We start from the raw sequence: 18,361 nt of genomic DNA, 5'->3' as shown, positions 1-18,361 counted from the left end.
CTCAATTTACAATGCAGTAACGTGTTACGATACATAGCTCCTGTGATACGCATATCTCATATTTTCATCTACAAATAATACATTTCTTTTCATGCAGTTTGCTAATGAAAGAATAATTCTAGCACTGTAATGCTCTAGAAGTCTTGACAAATAGAGTCAAAACAGAATGAATTTGAAAAATGAATGACATCTTGGCAAGGAGGAAATTTCTATGAGGCAAAAGAGTGAAGGGGATAATGATGCATGAAGAAAATGTGGATGCTGTTTTACAGACCTTTATATGAAAACCGAGTATGGATTATCAGGAGTGTTGTATATGGGTATGTGAAATGTATAAGATTAACATACTAGTGTGAGACTTTGGTACAATCATGAATGCAAAGTCAGGAGTTTAAACAATGGAAATGGGACTGTTAAGGAATGATAGTGGCTTACACAAAGAGAACAGGAAGAGTAACAGAGAATATGTTAAAGATGTGGAGAAAAGAAGTTTGTTGAAAAATAGTTTCTGATGTTTTGCTCCCTCCTGGGAATCCTCCAACTGGGACATCCATCTGCATAGAATGATTTTCTCAATTTCTTTTGAGAATAAAAAAGATCTCAAACAGCAAAATGCTCCTCTTTATCCAACTAGTAACAATTTACACAGATGTGTGTGTGTGTGAACAGTACAACTCAGTTTTGATGATTCTAAACAAACTTGGTGGAAGTACTAAGGGTTAGCCAAGAGGTTCACCTATTTTTCAGAACAAGCTAAGGGTCAATGTCAATGCATATGGACAACTGTGTGTGTGTGTGTGTGTGTGTGTGTGTGTGTGTGTGTGTGTCTGTGTGTGTGTCTGTGTGTGTATTTACCTATTTGTAGTATACAGGAATTGAGCAATGCTCGTGTTGTCCTGTCTCCATATCCACATTTATCAAGTCTACCTTTACACACATGAATGTTTTTCTCATGCACCACCTCTTTGTCTAAGTCATTCCAAATATTTAAGTATTTACCTAATATACCTAATTGTGATATACACGGAATGTACTATGCTCGTGGGTTTCCATCGCTGTTTCTCAGTAAGTCAAATTTGGCTTTAAACTCGTTTAAGTTTTTAGACTGGACAATCTCTTTGTCCAGGCTATTCCATAAGTCTATACTTCTGTAAGGAAAGCTATATTTCTTGATGTCCTTCAAGCAGCTTGACTTTTTCAATTTCATTCCGTGTCCTCTTGTTGCTCTTGTGTGTGTGTGTGTGTGTGTGTGTGTGTGTGTGTGTGTGTGTGTGTGTGTGTGTGTGTGTGTGTGTGTGTGTGTGTGTGTGTTCTTACCTAATTGTATCTTTACAGGAATGAGTCAAGCTCGTACTGTCCCGTGTCTTAAACCATATTTATCGTACATATCCTTAAATTTGTGAACTGTTTTGGGACACACTATTTCATTCGGTAGTGCATTCCACTGATCAATTGCTCCGTTAGGGAAACTGAATTTCCTCACGTCTTTATCACCTCTCTTCTTATGCAGTTTTTTGCCGTGTCCTCTTGCTGATGCTTCCCCATATGTTAAGTAATCATTTATGTCTATTTTCTCCTTCCCTGATATGCATTTATATAGCATTATCATGTCACCTCTTTTCCTTCTCTCCTGTAGTGTTGGTAGATTCAGTTTGTTTAGTCTTTCTTCGTAGCTTAGATCCCTTAAGCTTGGTATCCATCTTGTAGCGGCCCTTTGAACTTTTTCAATCTTGTCTATGTGTTTTTTGAGATGAGGACTCCAGACTACTGATGCATACTCCAGGGTTGGTCTGATGAATGATGTTATTATCCTTCTTAGCATGTCTTCATTTATGTATGTGAATGCTATTCTCATATTTGCAAGCAGTGTATACATGTTCCGTACCTTCTCACTGATGTGGTCAGCCGGAGATAGTCTGTTATTGATAATCACACCTAGGTCTTTCTCTCTTTCTGATGTGTATAGGGTTTTATTTCGTAACTTATAATCCCAATCAGGTCTTTGTCCACTTTTACCAAACTTGATTGCATGACACTTGTCCACACTGAATTCCATTTGCCATGTATTACTCCATTCATGAAGTTTATTTAATTCTTCTTGTAGCTCCCTACAAGAGTCTGTGTTAGTAATTCTCCTTTGTATTTTTGCATCATCTGCAAACATATTTAGATAGCTTTCATTTCCAGTGTTACTGTCTATATCATTTACATACACTAAAAACATGATTGGTGCCAGCACTGAGCCCTGTGGTACTCCACTAGTCACTTCTTTCCATGATGAGTAGTTTCACCTTAGTACTGTTCTCATTTCTCTTTTTATGAGAAAATCTTGCATCCAACAAAACAGTTTGCCTCGAATTCCTCCTTGATGGTACAGTTTCCATAAAAGTCTTTGGTGTGGTACTGTGTCAAATGCTTTCTTGAAATCTAAATAGATATTGTCCACCCATCCTTCTCTTTCCTGTATTGTGTCTGTTACTCCGTCAAGGTAGCTCAACAGATTAGTAACACATGGTTTTCCTTTTCTGAAACCAAACTGTCTTTCTGTTATCATATTGTGTTCTTCTAGATGATTTACCCAAGCTTTTCTTATAAGCTTTTCTAATTCCTTGCTTACAACACTGATTAGTGATACTGGTCGGTAGTTGAGTGGATTTTGTCTATTCCCTTTCTTGAATAAGGGGACAATATTTGCTTTCTTCCAAATATCAGGTAGTTTACCTTGACTCAAGGATTTCTTGAAAATTAAAAATAATGGTTTACTTAACTCCTTTGCACATTCTCGTAGCACCCAACATGAAATTTCATCAGGACCATTTGCTTTTCCTCTGTCTAATTTACTTAACTCCTCCTGTATTACTTTTTCTGATATTTAAATATATGGTAGTATGTGTGGGCATGCATGTTCCACATAGTCCCCCTCAGAATTTTTTTCTTCTGTAAAAACTGATTGGCAATTTTTATTTAGTGCTTCGTAAATATCTTTCTCTTGTGTATAGGTGATTCCCTCGTCCGTAATGGATTGTATTATATCTTTTACTTTGGTTTTGCTTCTGATGTAGCTGTAAAATAGCTTCGGTTGATCACTACTTTTATTTATGATATCCTCCTCAAACTGTTTTTGGGCTTCCCTCCTTATTCTTGTATAATCGTTTCTTGCCTGTTTGTAATTATTATATGTCCTTTCACTATTGTGTCTTCTGCATCTATTCCACAACAAATCTCTTCTTTCTTTTGATTTTTTACATTCTGTATTGAACCATTTCTGTATTTTCTTATCTGCTTCTTTGTGCTGTGGGATGTACTTCTGGACCCCTATTTCATAAAATTCACAGAATTTTTTATATACAGCATTTAAATCTTGTCCTCTAAGCTTATTTTCCCAATCAACTTCTAAGAAATACTTCTTTAGGTCATGATAATTTCCCTTTTTATAGTTTAGGCTCTTTTTGTAACTTTCATTGCTGTCAACTATGTCATATGCTATCCTGAAGTTGCAATTTAGTACTGCATGGTCGTTTTTGCCGAGTGGAGGGTGATATATTAAACTGTCAATATCATTTTCTTGCCTAGTAAATATGAGATCTAGCATTGAAGGTACATCGAGTCCTCTTTTTCTGGTGGTTTCCCTCACATGTTGCGTTAAGAAAAACTCTTGCACGAGATCCAGGAGCTTTTGGTCCCAACAGCTTTCTGGGCTTATTATATCTAGAGTATTTCAATTTATATTCGTATTAAAATCTCCAGTTAGTATAATTCTTTCCGATTTCTCTTCCATTTTATGTAGTAATGCTCTTAAACTCTGAACTGTACTCTCTGCCAGGTCCTCATATTTGTCTCTTTCCCATGTGTTTGATCTGGGTGGCATGTACAAATTGGCTGCAATTACTTTCCCTTCAGATGTGTTGATCTCTACTGCAATCAGTTCTACTTGTGAGGGTATATCTAGTTTTACTTCGCTGACTTTTAGATTTTTCTTAGTCAATATTATAATTCCTCCTTTTTTTAAGTTTCTATCTCTTCTCCATATATTATATTCCTCTAAGTTTAGTATGTCATTTGATATCCTTGGTGTTAATTTTGTTTCAGTTAGGCATATTATATGTGGTTCATTTTCTCTGACATAATCATTCATCTCTAATAATTTAGATACCATTCCATCCACATTTGAGTACATCAACTTAATCATCTTGTTTATATACTTGTCATGACATGGTTCTACTACCTTCCTCCTTTTTATTCCCTCCTGTTTATGTACCACTTTCATACCTACAATCCCATTACTTTGTAAAAAAATGTGTTCTTCTCTTCTTCTGATCTTCCCACATTTTTTGTTTTTGCTTCCTCCCTCTTCTCTTTCAGTAATTCCAGTTCCTCTGTGTGTGTGTGTGTGTGTGTGTGTGTGTGTGTGTGTGTGTGTGTGTGTGTGTGTGTGTGTGTGTGTGTGTGTGTGTGTGTGTGTGTGTGTGTGTGTGTGTGTGTGTGTGTGTGTGTGTGTGTGTGTGTGTGTGTGTGTGTGTGTGTGTGTGTGTGTGTGTGTGTGTGTGTGTGTGTGTGTGTGTGTGTGTGTGTGTGTGTGTGTGTGTGTGTGTGTGTGTGTGTGTGTGTGTGTGTGTGTGTGTGTGTGTGTGTGTGTGTTATTAATCACTAAGCAAATACAGTATTTTGCAGCGGTAATGCACTGTACATACAGCACCTGCTTATGCAGCAGATTTGGTCACAAGACAATAACATTTGGAAATGAAGTATTATGCAATGATGGTTAACACAGTGTAGGAAGATGTGCTGAAGACATGGTACTGCTGTACTTTACTATGTTATTCATAAACTCATAAACTATGATGAAAAAAAAATAAATAAATAAAAAAACAATGAAAAGTGAACTACCTGTGATGAGAGGAGTACCATATTTGAAGGTCTCACTCAACTAAATATTTGTGTTAAGATACCGATGAAAAAGTCGCAAACTTAACAAGTCTACTTAATTGCTGCTGTGTCTCTGATACTCATTTGTCTATGCACTGTTTACACCAAAGTAAGTATTTAAACTGTCCATAAAAGTTAACAGAAATCCTTCCCAAAAAGTACAAAGATCTATGAATGAAAGTTTAGAAAAAAATGATGAAGGTATTACTGTATTACAAAGGATAGTACCAATCATTCTAGAATATTTCATAAATTCAAGCCATAATTATCTTATATTTTACTATGCAAAAATCTGGAACTATTGTTATTGGAGGCAGTTCCATAAAACTACAGTAGTTTACAGTATAGGGATGGGTGCCACTACTTATAACATGCATTATCTAAACAAATTTTTTGTCCAGCACTGAACACTGCACATCTGAAGAAATATAGTAACAGATAAGTAACTACATGTGGACTTGTGTCTCCATATATGTGCATATGTGTGAAAACAGGTACATGAATGAGAATATAAATATGGCACTGGTAGTGTGAGAACAGGATATTTCAGACTGAGGACAAAAAATTAAGTGTGAACGCTCTTTCATTAGTATGCATACATTACACAAAGTACTTGCATACATTTACATGCATACATATGAAATGTAATGTGCGTGTGTGTGTGTGTGTGTGTGTGTGTGTGTGTGTGTGTGTGTGTGTGTGTGTAAGGATAGGCTATGAATGTTGGTGAAACACTGGCCCTGAAGCAGCAAGCACCACCATCCCCAACTAGGCCCTGGTATGGGCTTAGTGGGGACCTACAGGGGATATGTGACTCAGCCAGAAGTGAGCTATGGTTCCCAAAGACAAAACTACTCTTAAGGAGTACCTTTTCAAAAAGTTTGAATTCTTTCATATAGGGCTAACACTCATTTACAATGGCTTCTGAGTTCATTTACTAAGTGTCTGGAGCTCATTTATATGATCACAACAGTTAAATGAAAAGTGAAGATTAAAAGGAAACTTATTTCATTATCTAAAAAATATATATATAAATAAAAAAATAAAAAATAATAATATACTGGTCATGAGGCTATATGATATGAGCTCCATGAACTGAGGGGCTCAAATTTAATTAGCAAAGGGAAAACTCAACAGTATAAGTACTTTCCTTAGACTTGCCGATGTGAACTACTAAAACACCTTGTCTTGACTCAACATTAATTAGTCAAAGCTATTTATAAAGAAAAGTCAATGCTAAAGCCTCCACAAATCCATCAATCTGAAACCAAAGAAACCCTTATCATCGGTAAACTTCATGAAACAAGCATACCATCACAATTGAACTACCAAAATTCCATTACCATAAGCATCTGATTAATTACCAATGTTTTTTCATTGAACTCTGCACATAGAAGCTTTACAGTGCCTGCAGTCATTGAAAACAATGCCTTGTTGTCAATGCACAACACATATACAACTAGCACAGACACCGAAGTTGTATGCTGTTGAAATCCATGAGCATCTGGATACAGTATTATTACCCAAGGCAGCAAGGTAAAGAACACAGTCCATTGATAATAAAAAATCAATTCATCTATGCAACTGTTGCCCACATTTTTTTTTTTTTTTTTTTTTTTTTTTTTTTAACTAATGCTTCATGTCACTGTTCAATATTTTGCTTTCTCTCCTATTTCTTGCTCTCCTGCCCTTGCTTCTATATCCTACCCACTCCACCGTAATGTAAAAATCCTTTTCATATGCTTCCCTCATAAATCCCTCACTGCAAACAATTTATGCATATATTCAATATCACTCCAGAAACCATCCCATTATAGATACTCAACTGTGTTTCTCATATGTCATACCTTTCCAATATCTATTTTTCTGAACGCTTCACTGACAGACCTTCTTGATATTCATCAAAATTTTTGCACTACCTGCAGTCATCATTATCCATACACCATTAGTGATCCTTTCCATCACTCCACTAAACCTGGCGATCTGGCATTCATCCCATATACAGCTCACTGCAAAATCTCCAGCATAATCTACAATTTCTGCTCATACAATAACTCATTTACAATCAATGCCTTTCCATTTTCAAGTCTTTCCCGACTTTCTCCATTTACGGAAATCATTTGTCCTACTACTGTACATGCACCTTCATACTTCATCAATATTAACATCTTTGTAGCCTTCACCATACCAATGCGAACTCAACAGCTTTTTCAAATATTCTCTCCACCTGTCTCTTGTCTCATATACAGTACAGTACTGTAATTTTAGAAAATTCTTTTTGTTTCATTCCTTAATCAAAACAAAGCACATTCATGTCTACCTTATATTTTGCAGCTCTCAAATAGTTGCTTATTCTTAATTAAATTTGCATAAATTTCCCTCTACATATACAAACCCATTTTTCTTTTCACATGTAGTCCTGTGCTGTTACTGAAACCTATGATAATTTCTATTCAAAAAGCTTCTTTGTTTCAAGCTTGCCAGATTTGTGAAAGATTGCAAGTGTTCAGATACAGAAAGAGCCCAATGTAGAGAGTGAAAGCTCATAGCAAGAGTTTATGCTCAACCATCAGGGACCCAAAGCTCATTTACAAAGCCAGTCTTCAATATATCAATCATGTGACAGTGAGCAATAACACCAGACCAAGAGAGATATGACTGATCTATGTGCAGCTCATTTTATTTTAGACGTAAAAGAGTTTGGAATACTTTGAACATTACTTACTCTGTACACATGAGGATTATATTTTTGTACACAATATCAGTCATATCTAATAAATATTAGTATATGGTTAGTCATTCTTCGAAATTATTAGGGCTAGGAAAATTTCCTTTTTTATGAGTAACTTCACAAAAATGATTAAAAAAAGGTCAAACTTTTAAATCTACAGTGCAGTATTGATATAAATATATATTTTAGCAATGTGAAAGGAAATTTTCAGCAACTTGTCTTATTAGTCATGAAAAATAGAGAGGGCAAGAAGCTCCACTTATGACAGCCAGGGTGGGTGGCTGGGCACCACACACACACAAAAACACACGTATCTCATGTAATTCAAATTACTTTATACTATCAACACTCCAGTGTCGCATTAAAGGATCTGACATGCTTTAAGATCACAATAAAACCACAAAAGGAACAGTTTTAAATGCTTAAATTTATTTTTTCTTGATGTCACATTTCCCAACAATTTAGCTGCAGAACTCAGTGATAATATCTTTTTGTTAATATCTTTCAGCTATCTGTTGCATGCTGATTGTTTGTACTTTATCTTACTAAATTCCATGATGATTATATGTAATGACAACTGCAAGAGTATTAAGCTGACTGTACTTTCAGACACAAGTGGCTAAAGAACAATAACAGAGCTCTCAAAGGTGCAGAAAATGACAAAGGACTGGGATTTTAATAAATCAAACTTTAACCATATTTTGGTGCAGAAATGTAACACTCAAAATTATGGACAAAATCATGGTAAGTAGACTGAATAACACACAAAAGACCATTATTGCAATGGCAGCACTGAGAGAAAAATTATCCTTAAGTACCACAGTCTAGCATACAGCTGAATATCAATAACAGTGATGTCATCAGTATCATATGGAGTGAACTGGGTATCATCATCATGATCAGTGGTAAAAAAAATAAATAAATAAATAAATAACTGGGGAACAATCTTGACATCAGGGCATGAAATAATTCATATAATTCTATATTAAGGCAATGATATGTAAGACCCAGTGTTGGTATGTGTGGTGCTGGGAGCAGAGCACAGAGGGTGAGAGATAGAGAGTTGTGACACTTACCTTACTGGCTCGGGTGTTTTCCTGTGCATGGGAGGAGTGTGAGAGACCGAGGTAGTGGTAGTTGCCCCCCCGTGACTACTGGCAGTGGGAGGCCATGGTTCCCGCTGGCCCCCACAGTGGGCAGGAGCAGGCCAACTGCAGGCCATTTCCCGTATGGAACCAGAGGGACCCGACCCCGTCCCCAGGCCCGCCCCCGCCCCACCACAGGTAGATTGTGTTGTACTGGTGCTCCCTGAGCTGCACGACTGAGTGCTACTGCTACAACTATGACTACTACGGCTGTCCCGACCACTCCCACACCCGCCACCTGGGTAACTACTCTGGCTACACCGAGGAGGTAATGCCTGACTGTAAGGGTTGCAATACTGACCCATCAAGTGTGAGTATGGGCGGGGGGAGTAATTAAATGGGGAGAATGACTGTGTGGTAGGTGGGACAGCATACTGGTGGGGGGCTGAGAGTGGAGGCTGGGAGAAGGGCCCCATGTGATTAACTCCGGGGTATGAGTGGGGGGGCAGGGCAGAGGGGGGCACAGTTCTTGGGAGAGGGGAGGCGGAGAAGGCCCGGGAGGGGGCTGGGGAGAGGGGTGGCCCAGAGCGAGATGGCGAAGCGGACACGGCACGGGTGAGGCTGGGGGAGGCAGGAAGCTGAGGTCGACTAACCACATCACTGCCATCACCGCTGCCGTCGTGCTGCCTCCCTGGACTCCCTGCGTCACCACCACCATTCTGACGGTGTCTTTGATTTGGTTTTTGTTCCTCAAGACTCTCTGGCTTCTTGTGAGACTGGAGCTGCTTGTGGGATGGAGACTGATGGTGGTCGTGGGTGTGGTTGTGGTGGTGCTGGAGCCGTTGTAACGTCGGTGATGGCTGCTGGTGGTGGTTGAGGCGATCATGAGAATGAGCCTCTGGGGTGCGGCTCCTCCTTCTGGGTGCGACTGGGGGAGGCGGGAGGCCAGACTCACCACCACCACCACCACCACCCCCGCCCCCCCCGCCGCCCCCACCACTGGGGCCACTGGGGGGGCGGCTGGTGGAGCGGGAGGCTCTCGACAGCAGTGGGGAGGAAAATATACTTACTCTCTGAGGTGAGTTGCGAACTCGTTGCTCCGTCACTCGGCACACTTCTGCAACAGATCATTTACTATTGATGTACAGTATTTCTCTCACACACAATTATTTCTTCACCTCCTTATAAGATGCAACATCTTAAAGAATTTTGTATGCAAACATTAGCCTATTTACAAATCCCTATCATTATAACCATGTAAACTCTTAAAGAACAATCTTTCTCTTTCTACCACTATTTTAGAACAATGGAAAGCTTTACACCACAAATTGGCTAAGTATGATACAAATTTGAAATATTCAATAAAAATTTGAAGCCAATATGCTGAGGGGAATGTCAGATCTGGTATGGAAAAAGACAATGTGAACGTAGTTTTTATGAATACAGTGATGCCTCGGTTAAAGCAGTTTTTGTTATCACTGCAAGGTGAAAATCCGCACTCCTGATGTTATAGCGCATGTTTTGAACTAAAAAACATTATCATGCACCTGAGCTGGGCTGAGCCTGTGACTCACAAACATTGGCCCAGCACATCAGCTCATGACATCATCACATGAGTGAGCTGCTTTCATTCATTAGAACCTTGTAGCCATGAATATTTGTTTTTCACTGGTAGAAGGCAAGTTTCATGAAGCATTGCCCACACCCTGAAGTCATGAATGGCAATATTTTGCGTCAAATGCATGCTAATACTGTGTTTCAATTATACACATTGTAATACTCATTTTTGTTTCATAAACTCATAACATATTCATAAAAAATACTCAAATAATTTAAAAAGCACAGGAAAAGTATACAGTACAGCTGATGACTTAACCAGTTTTTGTTTACAACCAAGCCTGCCACTCGAGGTCACAGACTTCCTCATGTTAGTTTAAGAAGCTGAACTGCTACACTGATTCACTTTCTAGTCTTCATGGTTGTTTTCTATATTATTCTAATAATTTTCCTGGTGGTAAGTGATTGCTTACTGATGATTTTCATCTCCATTCTTATGTAACTGTTCATTCCAATTCACTCCTGTTAGTTTTTCATGTGTAATGAGAGACACCTAATAAACTCCCAAACCTATTAAAATTTATTATCACAGCCTAACCATACATATTCATACGCTAGCCTTACCTAACCTAAAAGTCTAACGTAACAAAGCAATATTGTTCTGTTTCGTTTATAAAGGCTACAACATGTCTCAGCCTTGGTAAACTAATGGCAGCTCTCCATGCTACTTGATCTCTGGCAGCTTCCGAATAAGTCCCTTATCCTTCAGGTCACACTCCATGACTGCCTCACAGATCTTTTTTGATCTGCCTCTCACAACCCTACCCCCAGTGATCACTATTCTCACTTTCTGCACCCAACAGACGAGTTTCCAGTTCTGGAGGAATATGGAAAGTGCACTCTGCATGTACACCCGAAAGCACTAATCTCTCCCCTCCAGCAGCCGGAGTCGCGGCCAGTGAGCGGCCAGGCGATCGAACACCCCACATCCACCGCCCCTTCCCCGACCCCAGTGTAACCGTCGTTGTATAGATGTGGAACGGCCAAAGCTGGTGGTGCTATAGTGTGTCATGATCGTTTTTATGAATAATCAGAACCAGTAGGGGTACGTTTATAAAGGTATTTAATGTGTAATACTGTACTGTTATCCACAACATAATAGGCACGAAACTGAAAGACCTATAATGTATTATGTGTTATTGTCAATATACTTACATACTATATTATAATGTAACAAATAAGTTTTTTTTTATGTGATGGAGAAGGACCAGAGGCTGCGGGCCCGCAAAATTGTTCCTTCCAAAAGAAAAACAAAATACAAGAGAGAGCCAAATTCAAAATCCGATCATTTCGAGATGCCTGGACACACTGAGTTTGAAAGACTGGAGATCATAGGAAGCCGGAAATACAGACAGAGGGAAACAGTTCCAAGGTTGACCTGTTGCATAAATGAAAGACTGGGAGTAACGGTTAACTCTTGCATTAGAGAGACAAAAAGCCTTTGACTCTACCCTATTGAGAAGAGCTGTATGTGGGGAACCTCCCCACACATGAGAGTTGTACTCCACACAGGGGTGGATAAAACCCCTGTATAGAGTCAACAGTCCATTAATTGTAAGGTTTATGTTCCTGTCATTATTGGATGAACGAAACGAATCAGGGATCTGCTCTGACGAACCACAAACTCTCTGCCTTGACGAAAATATTCCGACCTCTTGTCACAACAGTGACAATATCATTACCTATACGACTGAATGTGGGTCAGTCGTATACATAATGACATTGTGTCACTGTTGTGACAAGAGGTCTGTATACTTTCGTCAAAGCGAGAGTTTGTGGTTCGTCAGAGCAGATCCCTGATTCGTTTCGTTCATCCAATAATGACAGGAACATAAACCTTACGTGGTTATAATATAAGGCTTAAATTGCCACCTTAATTCGAATTAATGGACTTCCAAAACCACACTACCTGTATTAAAGATAGGCAACCATATGTTCATGTAACACAAGGTCCAACTTGCAGTGCATATGTCACGCAACAGCTTATAACACGATGAAATGGGTGGCAGATATACTGGAGTATTGTATGTTATTTATTTCTTGGTGCGAAATGCAGAGGTGTAGGCTATCATGATATAATATGATCAGTTCCTGACGGATCATTTCATCATTATCTTTATGTTAGTTAACAATGCGAGGGGGTGGGGGGGACGAGAGGGTATGAGAGGCATGTGGTGGAGACAACAACCAGGAGAGAAGGGTGGTGGAGGTGGGAGCGAGAATAATGAGAAACATCATATCTTTCATCAGATGCTGTTTACATTACTAAACTTATCTGTTATATTACAATATAGTATGTAAGTATTTTGACAATAACACATAATACATTATAGGTCTTTCAGTTTCGTGCCTTTCTATTATGTTGTGGATAACAGTACAGTATTACACATTAAATGCCTTTATAAACTTTATAAAAACGATCATGACACACTATAGCACCACCAGCTTTGGCCGTTCCACAGCTATACAACAACGGTTACACTGGGGTTGGGGAAGGGGCGGTGGATGTGGGGTGTTCGATCGCCTTGCCACTCACTGGCCGCGACTCCGGCTACTAAGGGGGGGAGAGAGTAGTGCTTTCGGGTGTACTTAGAAGATTACGGTATCCATCCATCTAGCCATCATCCAATCCTACGTTGCCCCATGAGGAGCAAAGGAACCCGGGGCTAGACAAGTTGGTCCTGACATTTAAGATGAGAGTGACCAGCCTCACTCATCCCTAAGTGGCATTACGTGAGCAATAACCCCAACCACCCCTTGGATATAAACGTTCACCAGCTCAATACGATTGGAGTGCTGCAATTACCCACTAAACCACCAGGTGCCATAATTTGGTTATATGGCTACCACCCAGCATAGTAAATGGTTTCCTGATGTACAGGAAACCATTTGGCTTGTCACTCAGTGTAGAGTCACCCACAGGCAAAAGGAACAGGAAAGAATGAAAGCAAGGATGACAAAAGAGGGAGTGTAAAGTCACCTGTAGGCAGAAGGGAGAGGAAAGAATGAAGTAAAGAAAGACAGAAGAGGAAGGAAGGAAAAGAGGGAGGAGAGGAAAGGGCAGACATTCGAGAGCAGCACTACATCGAGTGAGTGGATGGTGAGCGTCCACACCTACCACAAAGATTATGTATCTTTTAATTTAATTTATCAGCTACACTGATCATGCTGTGATATCTTTAATTCTTTGCAGCTGGAAGGAAGCTGCCACCATATTGGCAATGACGTCAGTATTCATACTGCAGACGACACTCCAATCCATTACACAAGACTTTACCAGTAACAGCGATAACAGCTGTCACGACATTTACTGACATGGCCAGCACAGATCCAAACTACCCTCTTCACGTATGTTGTGAAGGAATACTTTTCGTGGTGTAAATGGGTGGCACCTGTTAGGTAACTAAAGTGCAGTGAAACTGACTAGAAGTACCTAACAGCTACCATTGTTTACACCATTCCCGAGCTGTGCTCGTATCTCATAAGTGGAAAGTGTTTAATATATGCTGTACAGTATCAGCTGTATGACTTTATAATGGTATTATGCTCATGAATGTTTGATATTTGACCTCTTCATTATTGGTTTTCTGAAAGAATGGTTTCAGTAAGAGATCTGAACCTGAAGGATATAGAGGTACCTTTAACAGGGTGCAGCGAAATACCTGATGGGTGGTCATTTATTGAATCGACACTTTTAATAGGAGCCCCCACAAACTGGAAAAAGATGCCATTGCTCGCCAGATAACCTCATGTAAAATGCAAAAGTAGGGTCAACTTGAATTACCCTCTGTAATACAATTTTTGTGTTACTTTACTGAAAATAGGGTATTTTTTTATTTATCTACATATAATACTGGAGAAAAAATGGCTTCTTTATCAAAATATAATAGAAATGGAAGGATGCATCTATCTCAGTTTAGGGACAGTCTACATGCGATTATTATACTGCCTGAGTATTGATCACAGTCATTTTTTTAGATGGTGAATGTACATCTGTAAGGAAAAATTGTAAATGAGTATAAAGAAATTGTATCTTACACAAGAAATGAAGGAAATATGGTACTTAAACAATCGAAGATCATATGAACCCACTGAACTCATATAGAGACGCTTTCTTATGGCTAGCTTGGCGTAGTTTGTGCGGCCGCCACCAGGGGCCCAAGGCGGCGCTAATGGTGTGTATACACGGCACCTAACTCCCACGCCTTTTGAAATAACCTGATGACTCCGGAAAATATAGTGTAATGGTCCACTGCGCAAGTAAAATATACGTGGAAAAATAGACTGTAGCAGAACTGAGACGTTTTCTCAAAGCAAGAGGAATATCATGCCTTTAAAAATTCGGGTCGGCTGATCTCGGCCCCGTAAGATGTCAGCCATACAGTTCTTACTATTATTAAGTGTATAATGGATAGAATCATGTCAGGATTTGCCAGATGAAAGATTACGATCTTTGGAAACTGTATGATATATTTTTCTAACAACCGAGACTCATAACACTTGGTAAAAATGTGCTGAATGCAAAAACACACAATAAGCTTTCATGCTTTTTAGTAAACTCCATGGAGAGCTTTTCAGCGCAAATCTCATGTAAAGCATCAGTAAAATATCTACGATGAATATAATACTGGTATAATACTTTATGCATGAGTTATAATCCCGACAGAATTTTGTTTTAAGGAAGGTATACCAGCTCTGAGTGGGTACTGACCTCACGCAATTTAGTGATCCGGCGAACACTGGCAACTTTCAGGAGTTTGTGGGGGCTACTATTGGTAAATATTATAGATTTATCACTATATAGGTTTATACACACCTATTTAACTGAAATCTGGTCAAATTTTTGTGTCTGATTTAACTGTTCATAAAAAATTAGGATTCACAGCGAAAACACGCTAAATATAGCTGAAGTGCTTCTCCTTTATGTGGTAGGTGGTGGCGACCATCATCCACTCACTTGATGTAGTGCTGCCTACTTCTTCCTTAGCCTTTATCATTCTTTTTCTGTGCCTGCCCTCCTCTCTTCCTATATCTCCCATCTTTCCTGTCACTACTTATTGCTTTTCTTTCCGTTACAGGTGGCTTTACATTGAGTGACAAGCCAAATGGTTTCCTGTAAGCCAAGAAACCATTTACAATGCTGGGTGGTAACCATATAACCAAACCACACGTGCTCCCTATGTGTCAAGTGGGTTGGTGGAGGGTTAGTGCCCCTCCCTGTAAAACAAATAACTCAAGAGTCAAATGGCCACCCCGTACGGGATTATGGCATCTGGCAATAGATAGATAGATAGTTTCTCCTTTAGCTCAACAACTCGTCTTGGCAAACTTCTACTTTATATAAATATTGATCTAACATGCAGATACATTTTTTTGCACTGTAAATCAGTATCTGTGCAAAATAGAAGTCTGTCAAGGTGAGTTGGCAATCTTAAGGAAAAATACTCGCTAACTTTAGCACGTTTTCGCTCTGAATCCTAATTTTCTATTAACCCTTAAACAGCGTGCTACTTTCCAATTTTACACCCATGCGGGACAGATTACTGTATTTTGGAAAAAATAGCTTTTTGAAATCAGGCAAAACATGCATAAATGGATCAGAATAGATGAAAAAACAAAGCATTTGATGTTATTCTCTTCAAATGGCACTCAGGCTGGGTGGTGGTAAGAGGAGAGTGAGAGGGGTCGTAGCGCGTCAAGGACACTCTCAGTGGCACGGAACTGAGAGCAGGCTGGCAGAGTCTTGTTTTCAGCTCTTATTTGTAACAGCAGCTTAATATATACATTTCTACATGATGTAAAATGTTCTGTGTCCTCGTAATGCACTGTGAACACTACACATTATAATGTAAATTTTATCTTATCTTCCATCTCTACAGTTAAAATCTTATGGACGTAAATATTATGTACAACTGTATATTACAACTGTTCACATTAATATGTTTTCAGTGTGTGATATTCTGTAAAGCAATTGATACAGAGACCCACACCACATTCAGGGCACCACATAGTCACATCTCTGTGTTTACTTGGGCATCTCACTGAATTCTTGCCCATAACACACCTCCTCTGTTGTTTACAGCCACTTGCATCAGCTGTAAGTGACTCAAGGTGGTGTTGTGAGATATATTCACATCCTAGCAGGCATCGTTGCCATATCTCCCATTTGTTTCATATAACAGGCCCGCAAAATAGACATGCGTTCCGGAACGTCAACCTCCCTTTCCTTTGTGGACGTTTGGGAATGTTGATCGCCCATTAGGGGTAAAAGGTGAATGTAGGGAGGAGTAAAGTTATGGTCTTTGAGAGAAATGGAGTCACTGAATGTACAGAGAGGTTGGATGAAGAGGAAATGGAAAGTGTGAGTGCATTTAAGTACTTGGGTAGTGTGATGAGTAAGGATTGAAGTTTAGAGGATGAAGTGCTTGAAAGGGTGCAACAAGGAAGAAAGGTTGGTGGTTCTCTAAAAGCAGTGATAAGGAACAGGGAAGTGAGCATGGAAGTAAAAAAGTCACTTCATGACTGTATTGCAATACCAACTCTAACATATGGAAGTGAAGCTTGGACCTTGTTGGAGGGATGGAAGTCAAGAGTGAGAGCAGTAGAAATTATTTATTTGACAGGAGCATGTGGGGTCACATAGAGAGACAGACTGGCAAATAAGGATGGGAAGGCGCATTGTGGTGTGGATATGGATGTGATAGGAAGCGTTATGACAAACACAATGAGGTGGTCTGGTCATGTGGAGACAATGGAGAATGAGAGACTGATGAGGAGAGTGTACATGAGTGAGGCAGAGGGGGGAAGAGGGAGGGGGAGGCCAAGGATAAGATGGTGGGATGGAGTGAAGAGGTATATCAGAGAGGGGGTGTGAGCTTGGAGCAGGGGAGTGAAATGGTGGGGGACAGAGCGACATGGAGGCGATTTGTCTGTGGCCACCCCTCATGGGATTAAGGTGTCTGGCAACAGATAAATAGATAGACAGACCAACCAGCTCCACACTACTTTACTCATGAAATCACTACCACTAACACCACTGCTACCATTGTCAAAAACCTCATCTGCAATCATCAACACCTACATATCAGAGCAATTGAAAAATAAAATGACAACAAATAAATAATGTTTCTCAGCATACATCAAGAATCGTTTTCATTTTTTAAGGCTCCAACATGCTTCCATGCATTGGCCTTGGTCACCTAATGGTGGCTCTCCATGCTGCTCAATCTGTGGCAGCCTCCCTCTTCAGTCTTTTAACTCTGAGGTCACACTTAATGACCTCGTCCCATGTTTCTTTCAGTTTAACCCTTGCAACCCCACTCCCAATATTAATACTTCTCATCTTATGCACCCAACCATCATCCCCCATCCTCTCCACATGCCCATACCACCTCAATTTACCTCACCTTATCACAACACCAATACACTCCAGTCCCATCCTAACTCTCAACTCTTCCAATGTAAACGCAGCCCCCCAGGCCTTGTACGCAGGGACACACTGCACATCCACCTACTCACTGTCATTTCTGTATGTCTGAGCCTGTGAATATACTCTTTCTTTACTGTCCAGATCTCACTACCATACAGTATTCCATTCCTAATGCATCTATCTATCTTTCTATCTATTCCTAATACATGCTTCATACAATGATTCCTTAGCATGTAGGGAGAGCCCTCTCAATGTCAAGAGGCAACAGCTCCCTGAACTTCTTCCAACCACTCCTCACCCTAGTCACAGAGCTAGCTCCAGCCCCACCTCCAGTACATAACATGTCTCCCACAAAACAAAACTCTTCCACAAACTCAAGAGACTCATCAGCCTGACAATCTCCACCTGCTCTCCCCGACACACTGCACACATAAACTCAGCATTATCTCGCAGTCTACCTCTAATACCACTATATCTCTTATGCACCCACTTATCACAAACACTACACAAGATGGAATTACATCCCACACCATTGTGGCAAGTTGCACATGGCCACTCTCCCTCTTCTTTAAC

The 18,361-nt window shown here is 39.8% G+C and overlaps 1 protein-coding gene across 1 annotated transcript in view; it reads right to left on the bottom strand.

Moving 5' to 3' along the window:
* The window catches only part of LOC145399833 (uncharacterized), a 170,258-nt gene that overhangs the window by 68,175 nt on the left and 83,722 nt on the right, over positions 1–18,361 (bottom strand). The window contains exon 9 of the mRNA XM_080272400.1: positions 8,734–9,859. Within this exon, the coding sequence (XP_080128526.1) occupies positions 8,734–9,859 (1,126 nt within the window). The remainder of the gene's footprint in view (positions 1–8,733; positions 9,860–18,361) is intronic.

Source organism: Coenobita brevimanus, chromosome 50 (genome assembly GCF_032717465.1).
Source record: "Coenobita brevimanus isolate Jiangsu-jjx chromosome 50, ASM3271746v2, whole genome shotgun sequence".
Classification (NCBI taxonomy): domain Eukaryota; kingdom Metazoa; phylum Arthropoda; class Malacostraca; order Decapoda; family Coenobitidae; genus Coenobita; species Coenobita brevimanus.
Note: the sequence above shows the minus strand (reverse complement) of the source record. Positions and strands in the feature narration are given on the sequence as shown.